The sequence below is a fragment of the Harpia harpyja genome, chromosome 21 (genome assembly GCF_026419915.1).
Source record: "Harpia harpyja isolate bHarHar1 chromosome 21, bHarHar1 primary haplotype, whole genome shotgun sequence".
Classification (NCBI taxonomy): domain Eukaryota; kingdom Metazoa; phylum Chordata; class Aves; order Accipitriformes; family Accipitridae; genus Harpia; species Harpia harpyja.
The window spans coordinates 4,445,653-4,468,644 of NC_068960.1; the positions used below are offsets into that span (position 1 = coordinate 4,445,653).

The following is a 22,992-nucleotide window of genomic DNA, read 5'->3' on the forward strand; positions in this document are numbered from 1 at the left end:
GCTTTTTTAATAATCTTCCTTTCCTTTTAAGAAGTATTAATCCATTTAGTAGACTTGCAAAATTTATTGGCCAGACAGCATGCTGCAGGAAGTTTTTACTTTTCTCTAATAGGAGAACTGGGGAAACACTAGCTAGTTGATGGTAGGCTATGGATTAAACTGAGAAGTGTTCCTGTACATCACCGCTGAAGTGCGGTATAATTGCCAATAAAGCCTAGACATTTAGCTAAATCTTAAAACATTTAACTGCTGCTATTAGTTAACTGACTGCATGTAATTGAGAAGAAGCCCAGCTCTCACTGTCCTGTCTCTTCTTATTATGACTTGTGGAATGAGTCCTATATTCCTTGTAAAAGAGTTTCACTGTAATGGAGCTGCAAAGACACTTGTTTTAAGTATCAAGAAACTGGATGTAAATGTGGTTTCAAGCTTTTGACTTGGATTTACTCCTCTGATATGCTCCTCTTGCATGAGCTTCTTTCTCCATTATTCCAGGACTTAACTAAAGCCAAACCTCCTTCTCTCTTCATTTGCTTGATTGAGCACTGAGTATTTCAGCTTTGGTTTGTTTTGTTGTTTTGTTGGGTTTTTTTGGTTTGTTTTTTTTTTTTAAATTAAAAAACCAAACCCAACCAAAAAAAAAAGCCAAACCAGCTCTGTTGCATCAGAGTGGACACCAGCTGTATTAGAATTAATAGCTGAGGTGCTGTTGAAGTATCATTCAACTATTTTTATTTTTTTTTTTTTTTATGGAATGATTGCTTTATGAGTAGATAAAGCAACAAGGTGAGTAAAGGAAAGAGGTATACTTGCCTCTATATGGGGTGTTTGGCTTTCCGGTTTTGGATCAGTCTTATGCGCATGTTTGTACTGTGCTTCAATTTGAAGTACGTGCTTCTGCTTTCTTCCAGGAACAGACAGGATTTAAGTCTGTATGTTGTTTTCTAGGCCTTTTCAGATGCTATCAAAAAATGGCAGGAGCTGTCTCCCGAAACCAGCGGGAAACGAAAAAGGAGGAAAGAAATGAATCAGTATTCATATATAGACTTCAAATTTGAGCAAGGTAAATACCAAGCTGTATGTATTGTGGTCTCTGCATCGTTATTGTAAGCAGAACTGGCTTGCAGCAGAAGGGTACTGTTCTTGAAAAGGGATGTGGTCCCAGAACAGCTATGTTTCTGTCACTGTCTGGTATCTATTTTGGAGATATTCTTCATTAGTACCTCTGCTTGGTACAGTGCTGTTTGAGATGCTGAAGTTATGCAGCTGGTGGTGTGTGGAGGAAGAAGGATTTAAGCTTTGTTCTGGCTGCCCCATCCCATTTCATTGTGCCTTTAACTCTGCTTTAGGGGATGTGAAAATTGAGAAGCGCATGTTCTTCCTGGAGAATAAGAGACGGCACTGGAGGTCCTATGACAAGCTCTCTCTTCTCCCACCAGTGCTACTGGAGCAGGAATTCTATGAGCAGAAAGTTAAAGAGATGGCAGAGGTGAGTGGTAGGAGCTGTTTTGATCTTGTGGTGCAAACGACTTCAACTACTGTAGAGGTCTTGGCCCTAAACATGGAAATCTGCCTCTTAAAGAAATTCAAACGCTGAACAAAATGTTGAATAACTGACTACCTTTGCCCCTTTACTACCTGTTAACTTGTATGACTCTTCCCAAGTAACTCATTTTTGAAGGAAATAAGCCAAGCACGGAGTTTCATATTTACTTAAATATATAGCTGCTACTTTTGCAAACACTGTTCTAGACCTTTTTTGCTACAAAATAGTAAAATCTCTACTAATTAATTGTTCCTCTAATTGTTAGCAGGCTTCTCTGCTGCTTTAGGGCTTGTAATTGCAGCTCACTGTTGGTGGTGAATAATGACCAGGCCCAAGGCAGTCTGTCCACTCACTCTGCCTTCCGCAAGTTGGCAGTCTCCGGAACGTCTTGTCCTGTGCTGAGGACCATGTGTTTCGAAGCAGAACCCTGCAACACCCGCTGGTGTGTTGTCTTCCCCTTGTAGTCTGAGGAAAGACTGAATTCACAGCTCTGCACCTACGGTCCTTTCTAAAGTAGCTTCTTAATGATCCTTGTCTCTGAGGCAGATGGATAGTGTCTCCTTTTAAACACAAAGCTAATGTTCTTGGGGCTTTCTCTGGAGGGGTGCATTGGGTGAGATCATCTCTGCCCATGGAAACCTGAACCAGCAGCCCTCCATAATACAGAATTCGGTTCTTTGTTCTTGCTGCCTTTGCTTCTCCCATCTGTTTTAGCTGAATCATAAATAGCTTAATGGTTTGGAAGGATGGGCTGAGTGATGTTGTAAGCAGACAGTGAGCCTTTTATGGTGGTTTGTAAGTCCTGAGATAATGTAAAAGAGTGTAGAGGCTGGAAAATTGCTTTATCTATTCTGTAAACACAGATGCACATGTCTCTCTTACAGCATGCAGACTTTCTCCTTGCTCTGCAGATGAATGAGGAGCAGTATCAGAAGGTCAGTATCTATAATGTGGTCCGTTGAGTTCTGCTTATGCATAGACACTGTTTTGCACTTACTACTTCACAGACTCTTTTGGCTTCTGGAATGGAGCTTCTCTGAAGCTGCATTTGCCCTGCTCTGCTTTTGCTGAGCTGGCAAAACCTGCACAGTGTGTGTTGGCTGGCTTTTAGAAAAGGTAGACGAGAGCTCAGTCCAGCAAGACAGTATTGATGCATGTAATGATTTGTAGTAATTCAGTCAGCTGCTGCTTGTATCTTTACTGGCCAGAACAAACATTGCAATAGAATAGTACCAGGTTTGCTCTTGCTACCACCATTATGGCTGTTTAAAACAGATTTGCTGTTGTTGGAGCTCTGCCAGTGGAAAGGCCTTCGTAATTTGCAGAAAGGACTCTAAAAACCTGAAAATCAGGTCTTTCCCTTTAAACAAAGAGAGAAAAGTTAGAGATCGGTTCAGCAGCTGTGGATTACCTTTGTTGTCAATGCCCATTTCTCTTCAAACTTTGGAGAAGATGTTGGACCTTTGAAGAAGTGGTCATACATACTTTTTAACAGTGGCAAGCTTCTTCACCCCTGCAGTGAAGAGGCCAAGACAAGGTCTCTCCAGGCAGATGGGTAAATGTTCCTTTAGAAGGCAACAGATCTGGAGCTTGGTTTTCCCCATATGAATGGTGTGTACTCTCTGCTGCTTCCCTGCGGTTGCAGCTTCCCAAACCCAAGATGCTTTTCTGCTTGTGAGCTAAGAATTATTAAACACTATGTGTTCTGTAGCTTTTTGGAACCTGTCAAGCAGGACGCATAGATATTAAGTTACTTAAAACTGAGTTTCTGGTTGTGCTTAGTGAGTTTTGACCACCAAATAGGATATCTAGTGGAATGGTGTATATCTGTTGCTCTTTTTTAGAATTATTGCTGGCATTGTTTATGGCTTGCAGTTATATGTGTCTGTGTGTTGCTATAGCTGTCAATGTTTTGATGATGATGCTAATACCTCTGTTTATGGCTGCAGGATGGTCAGATGATAGAATGCCGCTGTTGTTATGGGGAGTTTGCGTTTGAAGAGTTAACTCAGTGTGCAGATGGTCACTTGTTCTGCAAGGAGTGCCTAATTAAATATGCTCAGGAGGCAGTCTTTGGCTCTGGGAAGGTAAGAATTTCCCAACTGCGGGGGGAAAATGGGTAAACTGCTACTGGGAGATCACATTGCTGTTTGTGTAGTGTTGTTGCTTAAATTGGATCTAACTGCATTTCCCAGGAAATATTTGCATGGAATTGTGTCCTGAAATCCAAATCCAACAAGTCGGTCTCACCATCAAGTGAAGCCAACAACTCCACGATGGGATCTTTGCTGAACAGGATTTCACTTTTGTTAACCTCCATCTTTTGTGCTCTATGCTTAGCAACTTGGATTATTAGGAGAACCTTCTAACGCATTCGTAGTAACAACAATAACTTGCACTTGTCTGTTTGTTATTTTCTACTTAAACCAATGGTATCTGCACAGAGAATGCACTCTTGTCTCTGATTTGGCCAGTCTCCTCCTAGCTAAGAGTATTTGTCCTTCACAATATCACTGTGATCCCAACTTAATTTGGGAGTTGGTTCCTCTATCATACTACTAACCTTCTTGGTCTGCAATTTAGCTAGCAATTATCCTGGAACTTAGCTGAGCTATAAACAAGTCATTAACCTGCTCTGAGGTGTGCATGCTCCTTTGCCTTGAGGTATGATGATCAAATTGTGGGATGCTTTTGTACTCTGTGACCTATATTTCATGTAAACATAAACTGGCAGCTGTATTTTATATGACTGTATTGACAAGAATGCAACATGCTGTTTGTGAGCAGAGTGCTAGTTCTCAGCAGAGACCGTACAGTAATAACGGCCTGCTGTGTGGTCACAGTGGACTTGGAGAGAGTGAACTGTGATCCCAGCTATCAACAGCACCTATGTGCCCACTGTGTGTTTGAGGCCTGATCTGTTTAACTACAGATCTGTTTAACTACTCTTGTTCTTCCGTAGTAAACCCATTTTCTGGCAGTCATCTGCTGACTTAAGTTCTAGTCTCTCTAAGCAAGGCTCTGCACTGGTTTGTTTGGAAATGTTCTGGGTACGGAGTATTGCTTTTTGCTAGTATCATACTGAACCTGAGCTCTCTCCTTCCAACCCTAGTCAGAGCTCAGCTGCATGGAAGGCAGTTGCACGTGTTCATTCCCCACCAGCGAGCTGGAGAAAGTACTTCCAGAGAACATCCTCTGTAAATACTATGAGCGGAAAGCTGAGGAGGAGGTGGCTGCTGCCTGTGCAGATGAGCTTGTCAGGTAAGCATCCAGCAGAGGATGCAGACCGCACTTACTGTTGTAGAAAATTGTTCCCTGAAACCCTACATGTGTGCTGACTATGAGGTAGGTAGCTTTCAAAGAGCTGTATTATAAATTCAGGCTTCTGCCTTCCCAGGTCTGTTTTTATTCAGGTTGGTCTGCCTTTGACTAGGAGCAGATTAAAATTCAATAGACTTGTGTCCCCCAACACTTGCTTGCCAGCTCTGTGCTGATCCTCTAACTTACATGGTCAAAAGCAGTGCTGAGCATATAATATTTTGATTGCAAACAGGGAAGTGATCGAAGAAATATGAGCAAAAAGGCAGTAGTCAGCACATCCTGGTGGCAGGTGTTTGGTTGGCAGCCTTATTAACTACCACGTAGCTATTTGACTAAATCTGCTTTCAGCAAAGATATATGTTCGGTGCTCTGCATTAATGGTGTCTTATTTTGGGCTACAGGTGTCCATTCTGTAACTTCCCAGCTCTACTGGACAGCGATGTGAAGCGGTTCAGCTGCCCTAATCCCCGCTGCAGAAAGGTAATTGGGGGAATACTTTGCCATTTGGTCTTTCCTGAAGTATTGGGCAGGAGAGCTGGGAGGACAGCTCACACTTCCTAGTAGCAGGTGAATGAATATCTAATGTAGCTACGTGGGGCAGCAGTCAAAGTATTTGCTGGATCCTACTGACATCCTATAAAAGTGTGTGGCTGGATAGGTGAATTTCAGGGCACTGTTGATAAAGACAGCAGTATTCCTTTCTTTCCTTGGAAGATGTTGGCTAAAAAAGTTTATGGATACCATAGGCTGCAGTCGTGCATATACAGAAATGTTTTAGGCGAACAGGGAGGTGGGTGTTTAAAAGGCATAAAACCAAATTGTGATTCTTTATCTATTGAAACTTCTGGAGAATGAGCTGAAACAACGTTACATGCAATCCCTAAGAGAATTAGCATCTGCATCTTTCTTTTTATGCTGTTGGCTGAATACAGATTCAGTTGGAAGTGGCAAAAACTTGTTGGAAGAGCTCACTGAAATGTGAGCCATTCAAAGGGCAGAAGATCTTTGTGTTTCTCTCAAAATCTGCTAATAGCCATAACGGCGGAATCGTCAGGCCCAACGGGGGGGATGGAGTGGGGAAAACTTGCTGCTTCTGCACCATCTGTTCTGGGGAAAAATAGAAGCATAGAAATGTGTTTCACAGTCTCCTGAATGTATGCAGAACCCTGTTTACATCTGGTGCCAGTGAGCCAAGGCAGTACGGTATCAGTGTTTAGCACTGAAGCTACAAGGCTTCTTGTGTAACTTTAGCCACAACAATGAATTCTCGTGCAGTATTCAGGGATCTGCCTGTCCCTCAGCAGACTTTTCTGCTAATCACTGAAATTTCTCTTGAGTGCATTAACCTTATGCTTGTAGCTGCCATAGCTTTGGGTTCTCGTATTGATGTGATACCACCATTGCCTGTATTGAGAAATCAATAGGAAGTCAAATTCTGCTGTCTGGAGAAGTTGAAGTTGCCATTTTGTAGTGAAAATTTAACTTACTGGGGGGAGAAAGCTGCTTATGAAAGATGCACGGTTTCATTTGAGATCTCTAACGTGTCTCTAGATATGTTTTGCTAACATCTACCTCTAGCATTTGAGAAAGAAACGGAATTCTGATGGATTGTCCAAGTGTCATGAGCGAGGAGACTTGCTTGTCACTAGGTGGCAATGTTGATTCACGTTTAAATAAAAAAAAAAATTTTCTTACTGTTTGCAAAAACTGAGTTGTTTTCAAAATGTACATATGTCAGCACCACAGAACAAAATTCAGGCTTGAAGAACATGAATGCTTCAATGTGCAAAACGAATTGAAGTTGCTTTTTTTTCCCTAAAATGTGTAATGTGGCACAGTAACTGTGGTAAGAAGGGTCAGTGCTGAAATGGTCCTTTCCTTCTGGTTTGCTGTTTCATTTCCTTCCTAGCGTACTCCCTGTCCCCCCCCCCACCCCCCCCCCACCCCGGGGTTGCAGCATTCCAGTGGGCTGGATTTCTGGTTTCCTGGACAGCTTGTGTTGATTCATTAGCTGAAAATCTGCTGAGTAGCTTTGTGCTCTTCTTAGAAGTCTCGAACGACTTTAGGATTTGAAGTCGAGGGTGAGGAATTCGGATAGCAGGATGTGGTGTTGTCTCACAGCATCAACTGCAGTGGTTCTTCATATTCCTGCTATCTTGTCTTTCTCCAGAGTGAAGAATTTCCGTTAATGCTCTTGCTTGCAGGAAACTATTGCCCTTAGGGAGGAAAGGGCTAATCTAGGGAACTCTACAGAGGTTGGAGAGGATGCATTGGCTTTGCTAGCAGTACTTCTGGCAGCCTTGGTGGTGGTGATGACTGATCCTGGAAGGAGTCCCTCTCTGGTTGGAAGGACTGCACTTGCACAGCTGAACCTAAAGTGAGGGGAAGTGTGGAAAGGGAAAGGTCAAAATGTGCCTCTCCTGAAACCTCAAAGCTCTTCAAGGGTGGGCGGAGGAGGACCAGATGGTGGACCTGTTGTACTTCTGTGCTCCATCACCTGGATGCTTTGTCTTGCTTTGAGAGTTCATGTTGATACTCTCAGGCTTTCCTTTAAATCTTGCAGAGATGTTGCTTCATATTTGGGCAGCTATGGATGTATTGTAAAGTATGTGATGGGAACCAGCTGGAAGCCTTCACTTTGGCTGTATGTATGTATCTTGGGCTCAATAATAAGAGCTCTAGGCATCCCCAGGTCGCTGCTGATGCATCTCACCTGTAGTTCCCTTGCAGGGACCAAAATGTGGCTAATTGTAACCTCAGCAATGGGCAGAGCTGCTGGTCGCCTTCTGTGACTGAACGGTTGCACGGAGAGCATGCAGATGAGCCTGCACCATCTGCCAGGGCCACAGTGGCTCCAGCTGTGTGGCGTGAAGTTTGGCTCCTAGTTAGGTGGCCAGGGCTTGAATCTTAATATCATGAACTGCAGGGTGGAGGAAAAGCTTAATTAGCCAAGGAAAAACATTGCCCAAGCCACCCTACGGATGAGCTGGTGCTGGGGGAGAGGCAGCTTTTGCTTGGACTTGTCTGAGTTTGAGGTTTTGCTCTAAAACAGGTTGCTGACCGCGCATGGAGCCAGGCATCCCGGTGACAGGAGGGTTTGCCAGCCTGCTTGGTCAACCTCGATCTTATTCTGCGCAGGGATCGCTGCATGGAAGCAACGCTCGAATTTCTCATCTCTAATGATGCGCATTTCTCCTCCCAGTGCTCTGACAAAGCAAATCAAAGCTGGCAATTCTGGTAAAACTAGGAAAGGCACATGTTGCTTGTTGACTTGTGCAGCACTGGGAAGTGAGCGTGCACTTTTGCATGTTGGGGGAAGTACTGTTTCTCACCAGAAAAGGAAGTCCATCCTTTCTTCTCGGCTTCCCTCCTCCCAAGACCACTTATTGTTGGTGAAGACAAGGCTTTTGTTCCCGGGCTGCTCGCTGCTATCCCCAGCACCGTGTTGCGGGTGGGGGAGATAGTCTCCCCTCTTTGCAGTCTCAGCACAAAGCACTGCAGGGCTTTCAGCCAGCGAAGAGATGGGGAGGTGAAAGCTGCCGTTGCCATGGAAATAATGCATGCACGGAGCAGTGCTGTCCCTCCGGTGCTGGAGAGCTTGAAACCCTCAACACTCATTTCATAGCCAGGCCATACTGTAGGGACTTGCATTTCCAAGACTTTTCCTTAAAACTCCTTTGCGTAGCTTAAAATTTTTCTTACTTTATTGTACCGAGTTGTTGTGTGCCTCGGTGCTGGCTGGATGCGAAGAGGTGGTGGCATATGGTTGCATGGTGCTAAATCGCATTGCCCTCGGTCTGGGCAGCTGCCACTCTTGTTCAGGGCTCCTTAGTGCATGCTGTTAATGAGGCTGTGTTTGGGGAGTGGGTTTGCCTGCTGGGTGTCTGAACTGTCATGCTGGAAAAGTGAGCATTGATGTGCCTGTGTCAGATAAAATCTCCACTCTTGCCTTTTCGTCTTCAGGTTAGGCTCTCTGGTCACAGCAATCCTTGTGTGTATTTCTAATTTGCAGGACTAAGCCTTGGTGTTTTAGGGGACTTCGTTTTAAGCTGCTAGAATGTCTCGGGATTGATTTCAAGGTGCTGGCTAGGAACAGATGCACCCAGCTGCTTTTAACCTTCATTTTCTGTTGGAAGCGCGACAGGTTTAAGCTTGTACAGAGCTCTGCCTAGCAAGCTGTGTCTGAACATGGCTTCTCTTAGCAGGGTGCTAACACTGCATCCACAACCTATGTTAATAAGCCTAAGTCACGTTGTACGGTTTGCAGCAACTTTGACGTGAGCGGCCTTGCTGAAATAAACTGTTGCATGATCAACTGGACTTAAACTTACAGAAGCAGCTAAGGGGCACGCTGCAAAGCCTGTGATCTCTGTACCTGCTGCGGTAATGGGACACGCAGCTGCTTGTGATTCAGAGGTAGGTAATGAGGCAGCTCCAGCCACCTATGATCCAGTTACAAGTGTTTTATAGGGTGCAAGGGGAAATGTTTGTGTAATCAAGTACCCAGCAGCAGGGGATGTGTTCAGGATGTCGTAGCCTTCCAAGGATGTCATCTAACACATACCACAGGGCCCGTTACTTCTGTGCTAGAGGCTGGCCTGTTGCTGCCCGGAGCTGCCCTGCCTGACTCCAGATGCGCTGTGGTTTTAGGCTTAAACCGTATCAAGGTTTGTCACTGGCAGGGTGCGTGTGCAACATGGAGAAAAAAAAAAATAAATTTGTTCTGGTTGGAGAAATTGAGCTTGTCCAAAATGCCTCAGAGTAGGATGTGCATATGGAGAATTACTTAATTCTCCTTGTTTTGCAACATGTTTTCCCAGCTGTTGAAGTCTGCTGTCTCATTCAGCTTCCTGACAGCAGCGCAAACATTTGGAAGGTCCCATGGCCCTGTCTCATTCTCTGTTCAGCCATTCTTACTGCTGTTCTCTGTATGCTTTTCCTTGAGCCTGTTTGTTTAGATTTGATTGTTACTTAGAGCTTAGCCCCACAGCTTTAGTGGAGAGAGGAGCCAAAGGTAGCACTCGCTTATGGCAGACCCCTGTAATTTCTTTCTGGTGGCAATGACCTCAAGGCCCAACTCCCGCATTTAAATTACCATTCTCCTGTGTCTGTGTGAATGCAGCTTAGCAGAATTTGTTGGAATGAGGAAGAAAGGGAAATGCAGTGTGGAGGACCTTGCTATGTGTCTTACTGGGGGATGTTGGGAATGGAGCACTTGTGCCTGCATACGTTTTTGTCTGGAGGCCTCTCTCCCACTTGTCTGGGCCAGCAGAACGGTCTAAGCCATCTTTTCATGACTCTGCCATCTTCTTCCTCAGCACTGCATCCCTGAAACCTCCTGCTCTGGAGCTCTCAGCTTTCTCCTCCAGCTCAGTGCCTTCGCTGCACCCTTTTTAAATGAGCGGTGCGCATGGGAACACGCTCCACTCTATTACTGCCAAAACCACAACAAATGGCAAGTTTCCGTCTGTCATCTCAGCTCGGCTCTGAGGCACTCCACGGCTGGGCAGGCGATTTTCATTTTTCTTCCATAAAAGGACATTGAAACTCGTCTGCAGCGGTGGTGCTCTGTGCTGCAGGCAGGGCGAGCGGTGATGCTATCGACAGCAGTGCCGGCAGTACTGCAGCAGGAGTGCCAGTGATTTCCGTATCTCTCCTCAAAGGGATGGGCAGGAGGGAGGGACCAAGGCTGAAGGTGGGGTTGAGGTGATTGTAGGCGGCAGATAACACCCCACTACGTTTTATTGCCAAGTCCTAAAGGAAGATAGATAACAGGAAAGTGTTCCTGGTACAGCAAAGCCTTAAAAGTACAGTCCCATGTAGGAATAGTATGTGCGTGCTAAACCACATGGTCCGTCCCGTCGAGGCATGTAGGGTCGAAGTTGCATGGGGAGTGCTGAGAGTCGGGAGATTTTCTCACCCCCAGCTTTATGCTGGGCAAGATGCTTACCTTTTGCGGGGGGCCTGCAAGGGGAACAAGGGAAAGCCACGTGTCAGGGGCTCTCCTTGCTTCCCTGGAAGCTGGATGGTGCATGCCCACAGCTTGCTCCCTGGCTGAGAAGGAGCATCTAGGAAAGCCAGGGACCAGGAATTGAGTTGTCCCCCCGCCGGGGGAACTCCAGTAGCTTGCTTTTTGGTGTATGCTTGGTCTGGGCTGGGAGCAGCTGTAAGAATTGAGTGGTGCCAGCACTAGCTTACTCCCAAATGCCCCTTTCCAGGGAGGAGGCACAATGACCAGCCCAGAGTCACTTCTTGCCTTGTCTATATGCTTGCCACCCTTCCTTGGGACACATAGGAAGGGGCTGTAGGAGCTCTGAGAATACCTCACCTGGAAACAGGGTAGGAGCAGGCAGAGTTCGTTGCTGTGGTGGGGTGGAGAGACTCCATCAGTGGGAGCTCAGGTGCTGCTGCTTTTACAAGGTCAAGTTTGTTTATGCAGTGGTATGTGGAAATGCTTCACTTGATAAATGAGTCTGACAGAGGAGGAGAGGGCAAAGCCCAGCCTGGAAATGGACCTGAAGAAAGAGGTCAGTTTAAGTGGGGTATCTGTCTCTTAAAGGGGGGAAAAAAAAAAGCTGCTGAAAGCAAGAACCCAAACTAGTCTTTAAAAATAGACCATGTAAGTCAGTGCAATTTCAAGCCACAAAGCTTACTCCTGTGCTTGCTTTCTGCCTTATATAGCAATATTCATTCAGTGAAAAGGAAATTCTCCCACTGTTTACTGACTAGCAAATACCTCTTTGTCAGGTCCATAAGAGGTAGCAGCACTATCTTCCCTTTGTAGCTTTGTCCTTTGCCGAGGAAAGGTCCAGAGGTAATAAGCTGAACACAACTTCATGTGGGGATGGAAACTTCAGCCTCGGCAGTCTTGTCTCACCTTCTCTCCCTAGGCACAGCCGGCCACCCTTTAGGCAAAGGAGCCACTGAGAGCAGCTGCAAACCCGTGGTGGTCAGTGCAGATGTGCGATGACAGTGTCTTTGGACATAAGCTGATGGACTCTGAGGGGTTGGATAAGAACGCCCTGGGCAGGTGGTGCCGGGGCGTGAAAGGTCCTCGGCTATCTTGAACGTGGCGAGTTGCCGGAGTGGTCCCATAGCCAAACTGCTGGGGCTGGAAGGACCCTGAAGGCTGTAGTTATGCTAAGGGTGGAGCAGAGGCTGAGACCTGCTGCAGGCTGAGATGAGCTGTAAGCTTTGCCTTTTCCTCCTAGGTCCCTTTGAAAAAGAAAGGGAGGAGTGGTGGTGTTCCATTTCATGCAGGGAACAAGAGAGGGAGTAAGGTAACATGATTGCCCTGACATCAGGGAGAAACCCTAAACCTCTGTATGGACCAGAGTGCTCAGATTGCTTGGTTTGTTTGATTTTTAAACAGTGAAGTAACTTAGCCTCTGTCACTTGCCTGTCCTTGCAACAGGTAGCGATGCCACTGAGCTGCCCTGGGACTGCTGTGGGGGCTCAGTACAGGTACCCTCCATGGCAGCAGGGGCAAGTTTAAGGTTAAAACTCTGACTGGTGTTACTTGTATTTGCAGAGCATCGGAGCAGGGTTATCGTTTTGCTGTCGCAGTGGAAATGGAGGTTGGAGAGGATGGAAAAAGGCTGTTCCCAAGCCAAATTAAAAACATTGTTCTGACCTTACTCAAGAAGCTACATCTTCCCTCTCTTTCCTCCCCCTCACATTCCTGTCGTAGTAATCACTGATCTCTAACCTCAGCTTCATCTGCCACAGCTAACCACTTTAAAAATGCACTTTAAAACCCCTGACTCTCTGCATACACCTCATCTTACCGTACCGTAGCGTTTCCAGGGCAGTTATCTTTGGAGGGGTGTGAGTCAGCAGTGGAGGTTTTGAATAGTATTGTGTCAGGGCAGCTGATGACTGTCTCCTTGGGGCCAAAGCGCTGAGATGGCCTAACCTGGCATGTGTAGTGCAAGGAGGTGTTTTGCTTCTCCTTTCTATTTGCACATAAACAGATTTCAGCAGATGACACAGTCATCAGACTTCCTGAGCTAATACAAGGCTGCTGCAGACAATGTCCATTTTGGAGGCTGTCAGTAGAGTTTGTTTCCTAATTTGGTCACAGTGTGCTCAGGGCTGGCCTGCTTTCCTTTTTTCTTTTTTTTTCTTCTTAAAAACACCCATCCTTTTATATCATTGTTGCAGAGGGGAAGCTGTTTGTGTCGGAGAACCTCTAGCTCCTCTCACTTCCTCTCTGCAGAGGAAGTGATACTTGAAAGGTCTCTCTGAAAAAGCAGTGTAGTTCAGAAGCTGATCTTTCGAGTTTGGCTTTTTTTCTTCCTTTTCCACTCTCTTGTGAGCTCATCTCCATGAGCCTGCTGGCTTTTTATCCCTTCTGGGTGGTCATCTGAGCCCTTAGTGCTAGGGGACTTTGGAATGGTTCTCTTAAGTGAGAGAGGGAGCTATGCTGCAGTTAAATAATAACACTGAAAAGCTGATACATTGGAATATATATTGCAAGGGGGAGCGATATGTGTGATTTCAGCTAATGGAAAGACCACATGCTTTGTTTTGTTTTGTACATCCCTACTAACAAGGGGCCTGGTACCATGGAGAAAGCTGTAAATGCTGAACACAGGGAGAAGAAATAGCGTGGCTGGTCAGTTCTGCTAAATGACCTCTAAAAGTTAGCTCGAGTGTCTTGCAAATCATTAAGAAAACTAGGGACCACCAACCCCTTGAGAAGATGCCTGCTTTTCAGTGTTGGACCAGAGTCAGCCCCAAACAAGCCGCCTTCCTGGTGTGCAGGAGACAGTTTAGCCCTTCTGCTGTCAATGTGAGTTTTCATTCAGCAATAGGAACAGCTGAGGAATCAACACCAAACCTGTAGGCTCCTTTATTCTTTTAACTCTGTGCTGGACTTGGCAGGAAAAGGAGGGAGATATGAAAAAAGTTTCCAGGTGATGCAGTTGAGGATGCAGCTTTAGCAGCTTTACTTGGTGCTGTCAGGAGGCTTGTGTGCCTTGCGTGGCGGTGAAGCTATTGCTGTTGAGGGAGCTGCCGTCGGTGTTGGAGAAGACTCCCTGGCCTTGGAAGCACAGGGAGATGCTGGGTCACCTATTCAAATCCAGCGCTATTTTAGGTTCAGAGTACATGTCATAAACAGCTTCAGCAGAGCCTCAGGTTAAGGTGCACCAGGAGCAGCTTGATTACTGGCATTAAAGGTTTGGCTGTAGATGGGCAGGTACAGGCTGGTCTCTGCAGAAGTCTTTCTGGAGAGAGGAAACTTCAGTGTGCGTCGTGTGTTGGATGCCAGGTTACCGTTGACCTCTGAAACATGACTAACGGAGAAATGGGAACATGAAGTGGTGAGGCAGCAAGTTTAGAGGGGGAAAGGGAAGGTGGAACAAGTTTTCTTCTGATTTAGTAAAAATCACCTTTGTGTGTAACTCTTATTTGCATATTATCTTCTAATTAGCCATGACTGACTCATCCACCACTTCCACCTGAAAGGAATAATATGTTTTGAAGTTTATGGTTTATAATCTCAGTAGGCCAGCATTTCTCCTCCTCCCTCCCCTTGCAGTGCCCCCCAAAATGCATTCTCTTACTGCTTTTAACCTTCAAACCTCTTTTCTTCTGCTCTCTCTCTGTTACTACTCTTGCATTATTAATGGGACTGTAGCAATTCAGCCAGAACACTGACATTATTAATTACTACTTGTAGCAGAGGAATGAGGAGCAAGATAGAAACTGGGTCATGAAATGTTGTCATCATAAAATGATAGCATTAGAACTGGGGTGCAGAACTCTCTGTACGAGCAGGTTTGCATTGGACATGGCCTCCTTCACCCGGTAGCCTACCTGTGCGTGTTCACCATGCGTGTCCTCCGTGCTTATTTGCTGCATGCAGATGGGAAGACCATCTCGTGCACGCAAAAAGGTTAATGGCCCTGTAATTTTCAGGAGCAGAGGAATGAAGCGATACGTTGTATTCTGCCTGGTAGTACTTCAAGCATCACAAAATTCATGTGCTCTTCACTGCTGGTGCTGTGGTAGGAAGCCCCTTCCCTTGTTGGTGTCAAAGGCTGAGGAAGCATAAGTGGCTGCGTTTTATTTTTGCATTCAGTGAGAGCCTGTCACACTCGATGCGTTCGGATTGTCCTTGGTAGTACCAAGGGCATCCTATAGCAGCAAACTGCTCTCCATGCTCCATGTAAGAGAATATGGCTGCTGTGAAATCAGAATGAGAACATTATTTGGGGGATGCAGCAATTAACCTGTGAATACTGGGCTGCTGTAAGCATAAGGAATTGCCTGTCTATCGTGCTTCTGGTTAATGGAGCTGTGCCTCTTCAGTCAATTGGGCAGAGCATCCGCTTGGGAATCTGGCATCCCTTGGAGGCTTTGCATGAACAGTTGTGCTGTTGTGTTAGCTTGCTCCTTGAGAGAGGGGCAAGTGTGAAAAGGGAAGTATCGTTTACTGTAAAATGTATAAACTCTTATGGTAAGTGACAGTTAGAGAAAGTGATCTCTTTAAATGCATGCTGTCGTCTTTGAAATAGTTGAAACAGCTGAAACACATAGGTCAGCAATAAAACACAAATACAAAATCGATTAACGTGTGCTGGCAAAAGACTGAAGTCTGTCTCCCAAAAAGATACTTTAAAATAAAAAAGACAAACTGAGGTCTAATCTCTCCCAGAGGTATAAATTCACTTGCTAGTGATGAGGGGACGAGAGCATGTCTCTGGGTGAGATGTTGGCTCAAGGTGGCAGATTCCTTAGAAGTCTCTTGGAGACAGAGGAAGGGACTGTGTGTTTCTTCCCTCTCTGCGTTGTTGGTCCCAGTATGCGTGACCGCCTGTGCGTGCGTCAGTTGGGTGACACTGCTTTTGGATAAATATGGGGAAGCATCAAAGCAATTTGTGTTCAGTCCCAGCTAAGCGGTCGTGCATCCAGATGAACTAGTAGCGTGCTTCATTTATATTCTTGACAAAGCCGGGAGGCCAGCACATGAGCAGCACGACTCCCTCGCAAGTCAGATGGTAACTCGCACAAAGCGAGCTGGATATTTCAGCTGGGCAGACTTGAAAATATCCCCTTTCAAAGATTATCCTTTAAACTGTCCTAGTCGCACACCGCCTTTGGCGCCTGCCTGAGCCTTTTGTAAGGATGAACAGTATTTAAAAGAGAGGCTGGCTACTCTAATCTCTTCTCCGTGGGCTGAAAAATCTATCCCGCTGTAGCTAGCCAACTTCATTTCTCTAACTGATCATAAGAAGTGTAGGGCTCTTAAATCCTGGCTCATGTTTTATCCGTGGTGTTGGTGGGGCTGCCTGTTATCTTGAAGCGAGCCCAAAGCAGAGCTTTGCTAGTGCAGCTTAGGGCATTTGAGGGAGAGCAGACATTCCCGTGAAGTGGGAGCTGATGATAGGCAGTAATTTCTACCACGTATTTAATAAAGCCATTGCGGAGCTGGAGAGGTCTAGAGTTTACAACCCCAGTATTCTTTTTTTTTTTTTTTTTTTTTTTTTAAAAGGCAAGTACTGATTTGCTGTTAAAACTGAGCATTGTCAGTAAGGCAAATGCTTTCTCTGTCCAAAATTTCATGTGCACGTATTTAATTAAAAGGCGACAGGGTTAATGAAGCTTTGAGTGCATAAGGCCTCGTTCCTTGAATTTAATTTTCTTTAATTGCTCCAGAGATTGAAATTCCCAGCTGTGGTTGTCCCCTAACATGTGAATTAAGGAAGTGGAAAGGGACAATTTGAATTGTCTCATTCAGTGCCAGCTTCTTCCTCTTCTACTGATTTTTCATCTCCTCGGTTGAAAGAGGATTAGATAAAAATGCTTTAAGTCAGCGTTTCAGCTTTGCGGTGGAATTGGCAAAGCTGCGAGTTGCCGACACCTTGGACACTGGGAATGAGGTGAAAAACAGGGAGTGTTTGTGCAGATCGTGTCAGTCATCCCTAATGTATTGCAGAAGATAGAGAGCAAATACAGTTTTTATTCTTCTCCCACCCCAGTACCTGCCATCACGTTCAGGATTGGAGGGGTTAAGTTAACTGAATTGCATGCCACAGCCCAAATCAAACCAGCCTTCATTAGCATGCAGTTTAAAAAAAAAAAAGAAAAAAAAAACCCGAAACCAACAGTGGTTTGGGGTGGATTTCTTGCTTGTGTACAGAGGTGTTTGAGCCGTGGTTTTAGTGCCTAAGACCTCTGTGAGAATCAAGGTCTTTTTGTGGTCTTCTCGTGTTGACTGTTGTGCGAGCTCGTAGTCCAAGCTCTGCAAAGCTCTTTAAAAGGGCAAAAATCTAAAATGCAGCAAATCTATGAACCAGCGAAATGATCAGTGATGGAAACAGCCGATCGTGTTCCTGACTTCGTTATAATAAAAACTTATGACCCTTGCTGAATGCCCCTGTATGTGGCACTCTCTGTCTCTATTTGTGACAGATGCTGTCAAATACTCCAAGGCTACCGTAGGTTTTTATGCATCCTCATGGGCTTGTTAGCAACTATAGCCTTGACTAGATGGTTAATAGAAAAGAAAGCTTCCAGCAGCAAGAGAAGATATCGGGGGTTAATTGAATGCACATCTAACATTGGAACAATAGGAGCAACAAGAGTTTTAGGGTTTTGCCTTTTGGAGGTCTTAGCTGTCAAAAATCCTTGGGAATACGTGTAGTTGCATCCTTTTGATCTGGTGGAGACTTGCCATAACCATCCAGCCTGTGGTACTGACAGATAAGCATCCCCTACGTGAACAGGTATTTCAGAGCTGTCAGGCTTTCCCAGTAAGAAGCTGGTGGCTGCTGGTAAGCTGTGGTGTACAAGGTGGTGTCTGGGGTACATTTGGGGGGCCGGGGGGATTGTTTTGGATGGACTATGCTTTGCTCTCAGGAAGGTGTCCGGTCTCTTGCCGTCACTGTGGGAAGAGCCGCCCTGCAGGTACCCCTGCCCTGGCCGTGGAGCCGGAGGGGTGCGAGGGTGGGTATGGCACCCAGCATCCTAGCGATACGCGTTTTGGAGAGGTGGCACAGAGCCAGGTGCTGTCCACCTGTGAGCTCTAACCTGCATTAATCAGCCGTATCCATTGAACCTCTGCCTGAACAGACGAATCCGTAAAACCACTGGGGTTAAAAAAATTTAATTATTTTCTAGCGTTCTTTAATCCTTCCTTATTTCCAATCAGCCTGCTCATCTTCAGCTGGAGTCAGCACAAATACGTCTCTCGAGCTTGCACTTCTGGCCTGAAGGAAACCACCTTCTTTACTACTACATAACACCTCTCCTGCGCCTTGATGGTTTAAGTGACCTCTGCCCTGTCGAATAACTGATGGTCAGATTGTCATGCTGGGGGCCAGGAGGTCCAGGGCCTGGCCCATGTGCGGCTGCTTCTCCCGCCACGGGCTCAGGGAGCAGAGGTGATGCTTAAGTGGTCTCCGTGCTGCTACCAGTGTAAACAGAGCAGATGTTTCCCGGAGTCGGAGGAGCATTAATGGAATGCATCGGCCCCGGCTGATGTAAAACACTGCTGCGAGTTTTGGGGATGAGGTCAGCGGTACTGAAAGCTGATGGGAGTTTAATGTCGAGTCTGTTTCTCCGAGCTGAGGGGTCAACTGAGAAAGCCGCGGCTAATGGAAACGCAAGTACACTTGTCATAAATCAGTGCCAAAATACTGAACGGGCATAACTGCCGCTGGATCCCGCAGCCAGCCACGTTTCTGTAACCACCCATTAGCTATTCGGTGGCTGCTTTCCTTGCTGGGTGCTCTTAGCGTTAGTGCTTGACTTTAGAAGGGACAAATAGAGGCTGAAAATGGAGGGTTTGAGGAAAGCTGTACCTCCATGTACTGGGAAAGCCCTGCCTGCTTCACTGCCTTCCCCCCGGCGTTTGTGGGGTCCCGTAGTTACTGCATCCCACCCGTTTGGGGAATGGCAGGAGGGCAGCTGGGATTTTGTTTTAAACAAGTTGTCCTTCTGGTAAAAGGAGATGGATCGTGTTTCTGCCGCGAGGTTGCTAGGAAGTCCCGAGGCATCCAGGAAGGCATTGAGAGTAAGAAGGCAAAGCAGGCTTGGCGCTGCTTAGAGATCATACGGTTTTTTTAAAAACAAACAAATCTTGTAAAAGTAAAGAGCAGCATTTTTCTAGACAATGAGAAGTCAGTTTGCTCTCCAGACCAACCAACATATTTCCCGTAAAGCTGGACACTGTAATGTACCATTTGCCAACAAGATAAAATGGTCATATTTGTTCTGTGATTTATCCTCTGTGAAGCTAATCTGAAAGAATGCTTTATTGCTCTATTTATTTTTTCAAAAGAAGCTGCTTTGACCTCATTTTTTGTGTTGGGAGCATGCATGCCTTTAAGCTAAATCTCAAAGCCCGGTCGAAATTGGGGTCTGTCTTCAGGGCTGCTGCTTAAAACACAATATCTGTGGGCTGTTAATGGTAGAGATGCCATTCAGAAGCCGAGAGGTGAGCATTTCTCCCCAAGGCCTTTTCTGTATTGAAAAGCCTCGCCACGATACCCAGCTTCGTACAAACCAACAAAGCCAGTCTGCAGCTAGAAGGGTTTTGGTTTTTTTTTCCTTTCTGGGTCCTCCTTAAAGGGCAAAGGTTAAAACAAAACAGATGCTCTTGGATGGTGTCTCTGCTAAGAGGGAGTTGCTGTAAGAGGCCTTGCCTTGGCTCCTGGCACGTGAAACGAGGATGCTACCTCGCATTTGCAAGCGGATGTCAGGCTTAATAAAAAAACCAATCTAAAAGAGCCAGATGATCCCCCTGAGTGGGGTGAGAGAGGAATATCGGTGGTGGTGTTGCGTTACCTCCATCCTAAAGTTTGTGTATGCAATTATCCATGTAAGTAAAACCCGAACGTGCCTCCTTATGGCATGTTCTCCCCAAACAAGGGAAAGGATTGCAGCTATCGGAGTGGCCTGCGAAGAAAGAGATGGATCTTTCAGGTAGCTGGAAGCCGTGCCAGTTAGTGTGTTTGCTGGTAGCCTGCTACTATATTTAGTTTCTCTTGGCCTCCCAGAATGAAAGCGTTGAACCTTTCTAGATATGGAGATAGGCACAACACCAACCAGCTCTGAACAACGGCTTGCCAACTTCTTGGCTTTATAGTTGTTGTTTTCAGCCTTGGTGCTCACCATTCCTGTTGTTTTTGTAGCTGTTCTGTCTGCGTGTGAAAGCTGGCGTATTTTTTTAATAAAAGCTGCTTTTTGGAGTATTTTGTTATCCGGTGGCTTTAACCCTTTGTGGTATATTTCAGGCATGCAGAGTGAAGAACAGGTGCTTTGCAGGAGTCATTAGGTAACTTTTCCAGTTTTGTACCACAAACAAGCACGCAGATACTTTCAGACACAAATTTCTTTTACTGTAAGAGATCCCTGTCTTGAATAATTCTGACCTACCCATGTATTTAAATGAAGCTTTTTTTTCTTCCTGGAACTTTATTCTGGTTGCAGCTGTTGTACAAGCTATAGATTTCTAGATTTGTGTCAGAAAACCATGACTTCAGACCACTGGGATTTTTGTGGGTGGGTGAAAGTGATAACAGATTAATGAGTTTTACTTAGCATCTCCATCTGCCAGACTAAACTATGTTCTGCATAGGAGCCTTAACACAGCTGTTTTGAGCTGGTCCTCTAAAAGCAAAGCGCCCTTTACCTAGTCGAAGCTGACCCCTGATCTAAAAAAACAAGCATTGCTTTTTCGAAAGGCAGTGCCTTACATATAATTATATTTACTTTTGTTTTCCTGATCCAAGCGCTGTGATGAGCTCAAAGTGTGCAAATGAGGAAAAGCGATGATCATATGGAGAAATTCAGGTGATCCCCTAAGGACCAGGTACAAGCCCCGGGTACTCACCAAACACGTGCATCAGGTTCCTTGTCTGAAATTTGAACTCTTACTTACTGCTGTCACACTTGCAATTGCCTACCTTATGCTTTACCTCCATAAGCAGATAATTAAAACATGTAGTATAAAATCAGTTTTCTCAGTCCCAATGTAGGTGACTTGTACCAGAGGAAAATGACTGGCAAGCGATAGCTGTGCATGGCCTTATGTGTAAAAGTGTACGCGCTTTCTCAAATTGCAGTTGGCTCAAATCTCTGTTGCTGTGAGGGGCAGCCTTAAAGTCCAGCTGCGAGCAGAGCCAGGGTGAGGAATGAGATGACCTGATCAGGCAAAAGCTGCGGTGCATTAGCTGTAGCTGTTAGCTTTTCTGTTTCCCTCCTGTGAGCTCTGAAAGTTAAATGGTAACGAAGGAACTGCTGAAGAAGGGACATGTTATCCTTTGCCTGCGTCCTGTTATAGGTAGCAAGTTGCCATGGCTAAGACACCCATCAATTACTGTTATTTTGAAATAGAGGATTTTTCTTCAGCTTTTTAATAGAAATGGGTATCTGTCATCTCCAGCGCCCAGAAAGTATCTGCAAAAGCAAGTGTTGGATGTTAGTGTGTTGCGTGTGCCCTCACATACACGCTCCCCTGCTGTTCCTGTACACCCTTTCTCAATTTTTTCATTGCCTGCAAGACTGGATAAACAGCCCTGACCCTAAGGAGCCCAAAGGCACTGGAGGGTGTGGGGGAAAGGCTGGCTTGGCTGATTTGGCTATGTAAAACTGAAAGGTATTTACTCAGTGCACTGGGTGGACTGTTCTTGTATGTAATGAGTTGTGCAACTGCACAGCTGTACCAAAACAGAGTGAGGTCCTCTGACTTGTCTCCCACATGGACTCATTACAGCTGCTTGTCAGGAAGATGCAAAATTCCCGTGATCTGTTTGCATATGTTACTCCAGATTCCTTTCTGTCCAGAGTGCCTCTCTGTTTCATGCCTGGAGTATCGGTGAGCCTTCTCGTTGCTTTCTCCGGGCTTGATGACAGATGCTATCCTTAAAATTTGGACTGGACAGTTCCTCTGAAGTACCTCACATCACCATGGAGAAGTGAAAGCGAGCGATGCAATTACCAGGAAAGCTGATGTAGTCCTTGGACTTGCATTCTGGGGCTTGTAGAGTCTGAGAAAGATCTTATTTTCTTTTTATTATGGCATTGGTGACACCAATGTTTTGTTCTGATTCTTAGTCAAGAATGACAGGAAGCTAGAAGACCCTTAGAAAAAGTTTAAAAGCATTCTCTGCAGTCTAGAAATCCTGCCTTGTGGTAAGATGTTAAAGCTAACTCCTTAAAGAGAAATGTTATGAGATCACTTGAGAAGTCTGTAAATGTACACCTTCCGAGATGTATGTAACATCTTAAATGTAACAGGTAATGATAAGATAGTATTAAAAGTCCAAAAGCTAAAGCTGGTTGAAAACCCATGCTTTGAGTCAGCCTGGAGCTTTTGGATCAAGTTAGATATCTTGGTTGAGAAGGAGAAAGGGAGATTTTAGACTTAGTTGTAAATGGAATTTTTAATACAGGGAATAGCTGCTTTTATAGGGCTCCCTACTTTAATGGTGACTTTTGGCTTCATTCTGAGTTGAAGTCTATTGCTTTAACATCATTATAGTCTGTAGCCCCACCATTTCAAGCTGTGATTCAGCTAGATTGTCCAGGCTAAGCCAGACTAGGTGTGAACAGATGTGGCTGGCTGACAGCCAAGGAGTTGAAGAACTGCAAGAAGCGGTAGCCTGGATTCAGTAGGTAATGCTCTCCCGGGGATTGTGTGCTGTGTACATTAGCACTACCAGGGGAGAGACAACTTTGGAACATGTGTGATTCAAAGGCCACAGGACAAACTCAAAGAAGAAAAATTTATAGAGAGCCATTAGACGAAGTACCACCAATGGTGCAGGAAGTCCCTGGCCCACTGAGAGCAGCATGCAGGAGCAGTATGCCTGCCCTGTCCGTAGGATCAGGACTAGATGGACTTCTAATGTAAGATACCACACTAGGTCACGCTAATTTTGCTGGTGGAGAAAACTAGCACCTTCTTGATATACAGAAGTAAGAGATCTGTATGGAAAAGGGCTGTAGGTAAACACTGCACCTAAAACCCCGCTTTTGGCCTGAACTCTGCAAAACAGCCTTTGTTTCAGCACAGTGGTTTGTTAAATGGCTGTTGTTCCAGCCTGATGGTAGTCATTTCTGTACACATATACTAAGAGAAAGGTCATGCTATAAACTAGGGTTCCTCGATT

At 45.4% G+C, this 22,992-nt stretch overlaps 1 protein-coding gene across 4 annotated transcripts in view; it reads left to right on the plus strand.

The window, feature by feature from the left end:
* The window catches only part of RNF216 (ring finger protein 216), an 82,738-nt gene that overhangs the window by 26,618 nt on the left and 33,128 nt on the right, over positions 1 to 22,992 (plus strand). For all 4 annotated transcript variants that reach the window (XM_052772631.1, XM_052772632.1, XM_052772634.1 and 1 more), the window contains exons 8-13: positions 949 to 1,063; positions 1,350 to 1,489; positions 2,431 to 2,481; positions 3,496 to 3,633; positions 4,659 to 4,807; positions 5,269 to 5,347. In XM_052772631.1, coding sequence (XP_052628591.1) covers positions 949 to 1,063; positions 1,350 to 1,489; positions 2,431 to 2,481; positions 3,496 to 3,633; positions 4,659 to 4,807; positions 5,269 to 5,347 — 672 coding nt within the window. The remainder of the gene's footprint in view (positions 1 to 948; positions 1,064 to 1,349; positions 1,490 to 2,430; positions 2,482 to 3,495; positions 3,634 to 4,658; positions 4,808 to 5,268; positions 5,348 to 22,992) is intronic.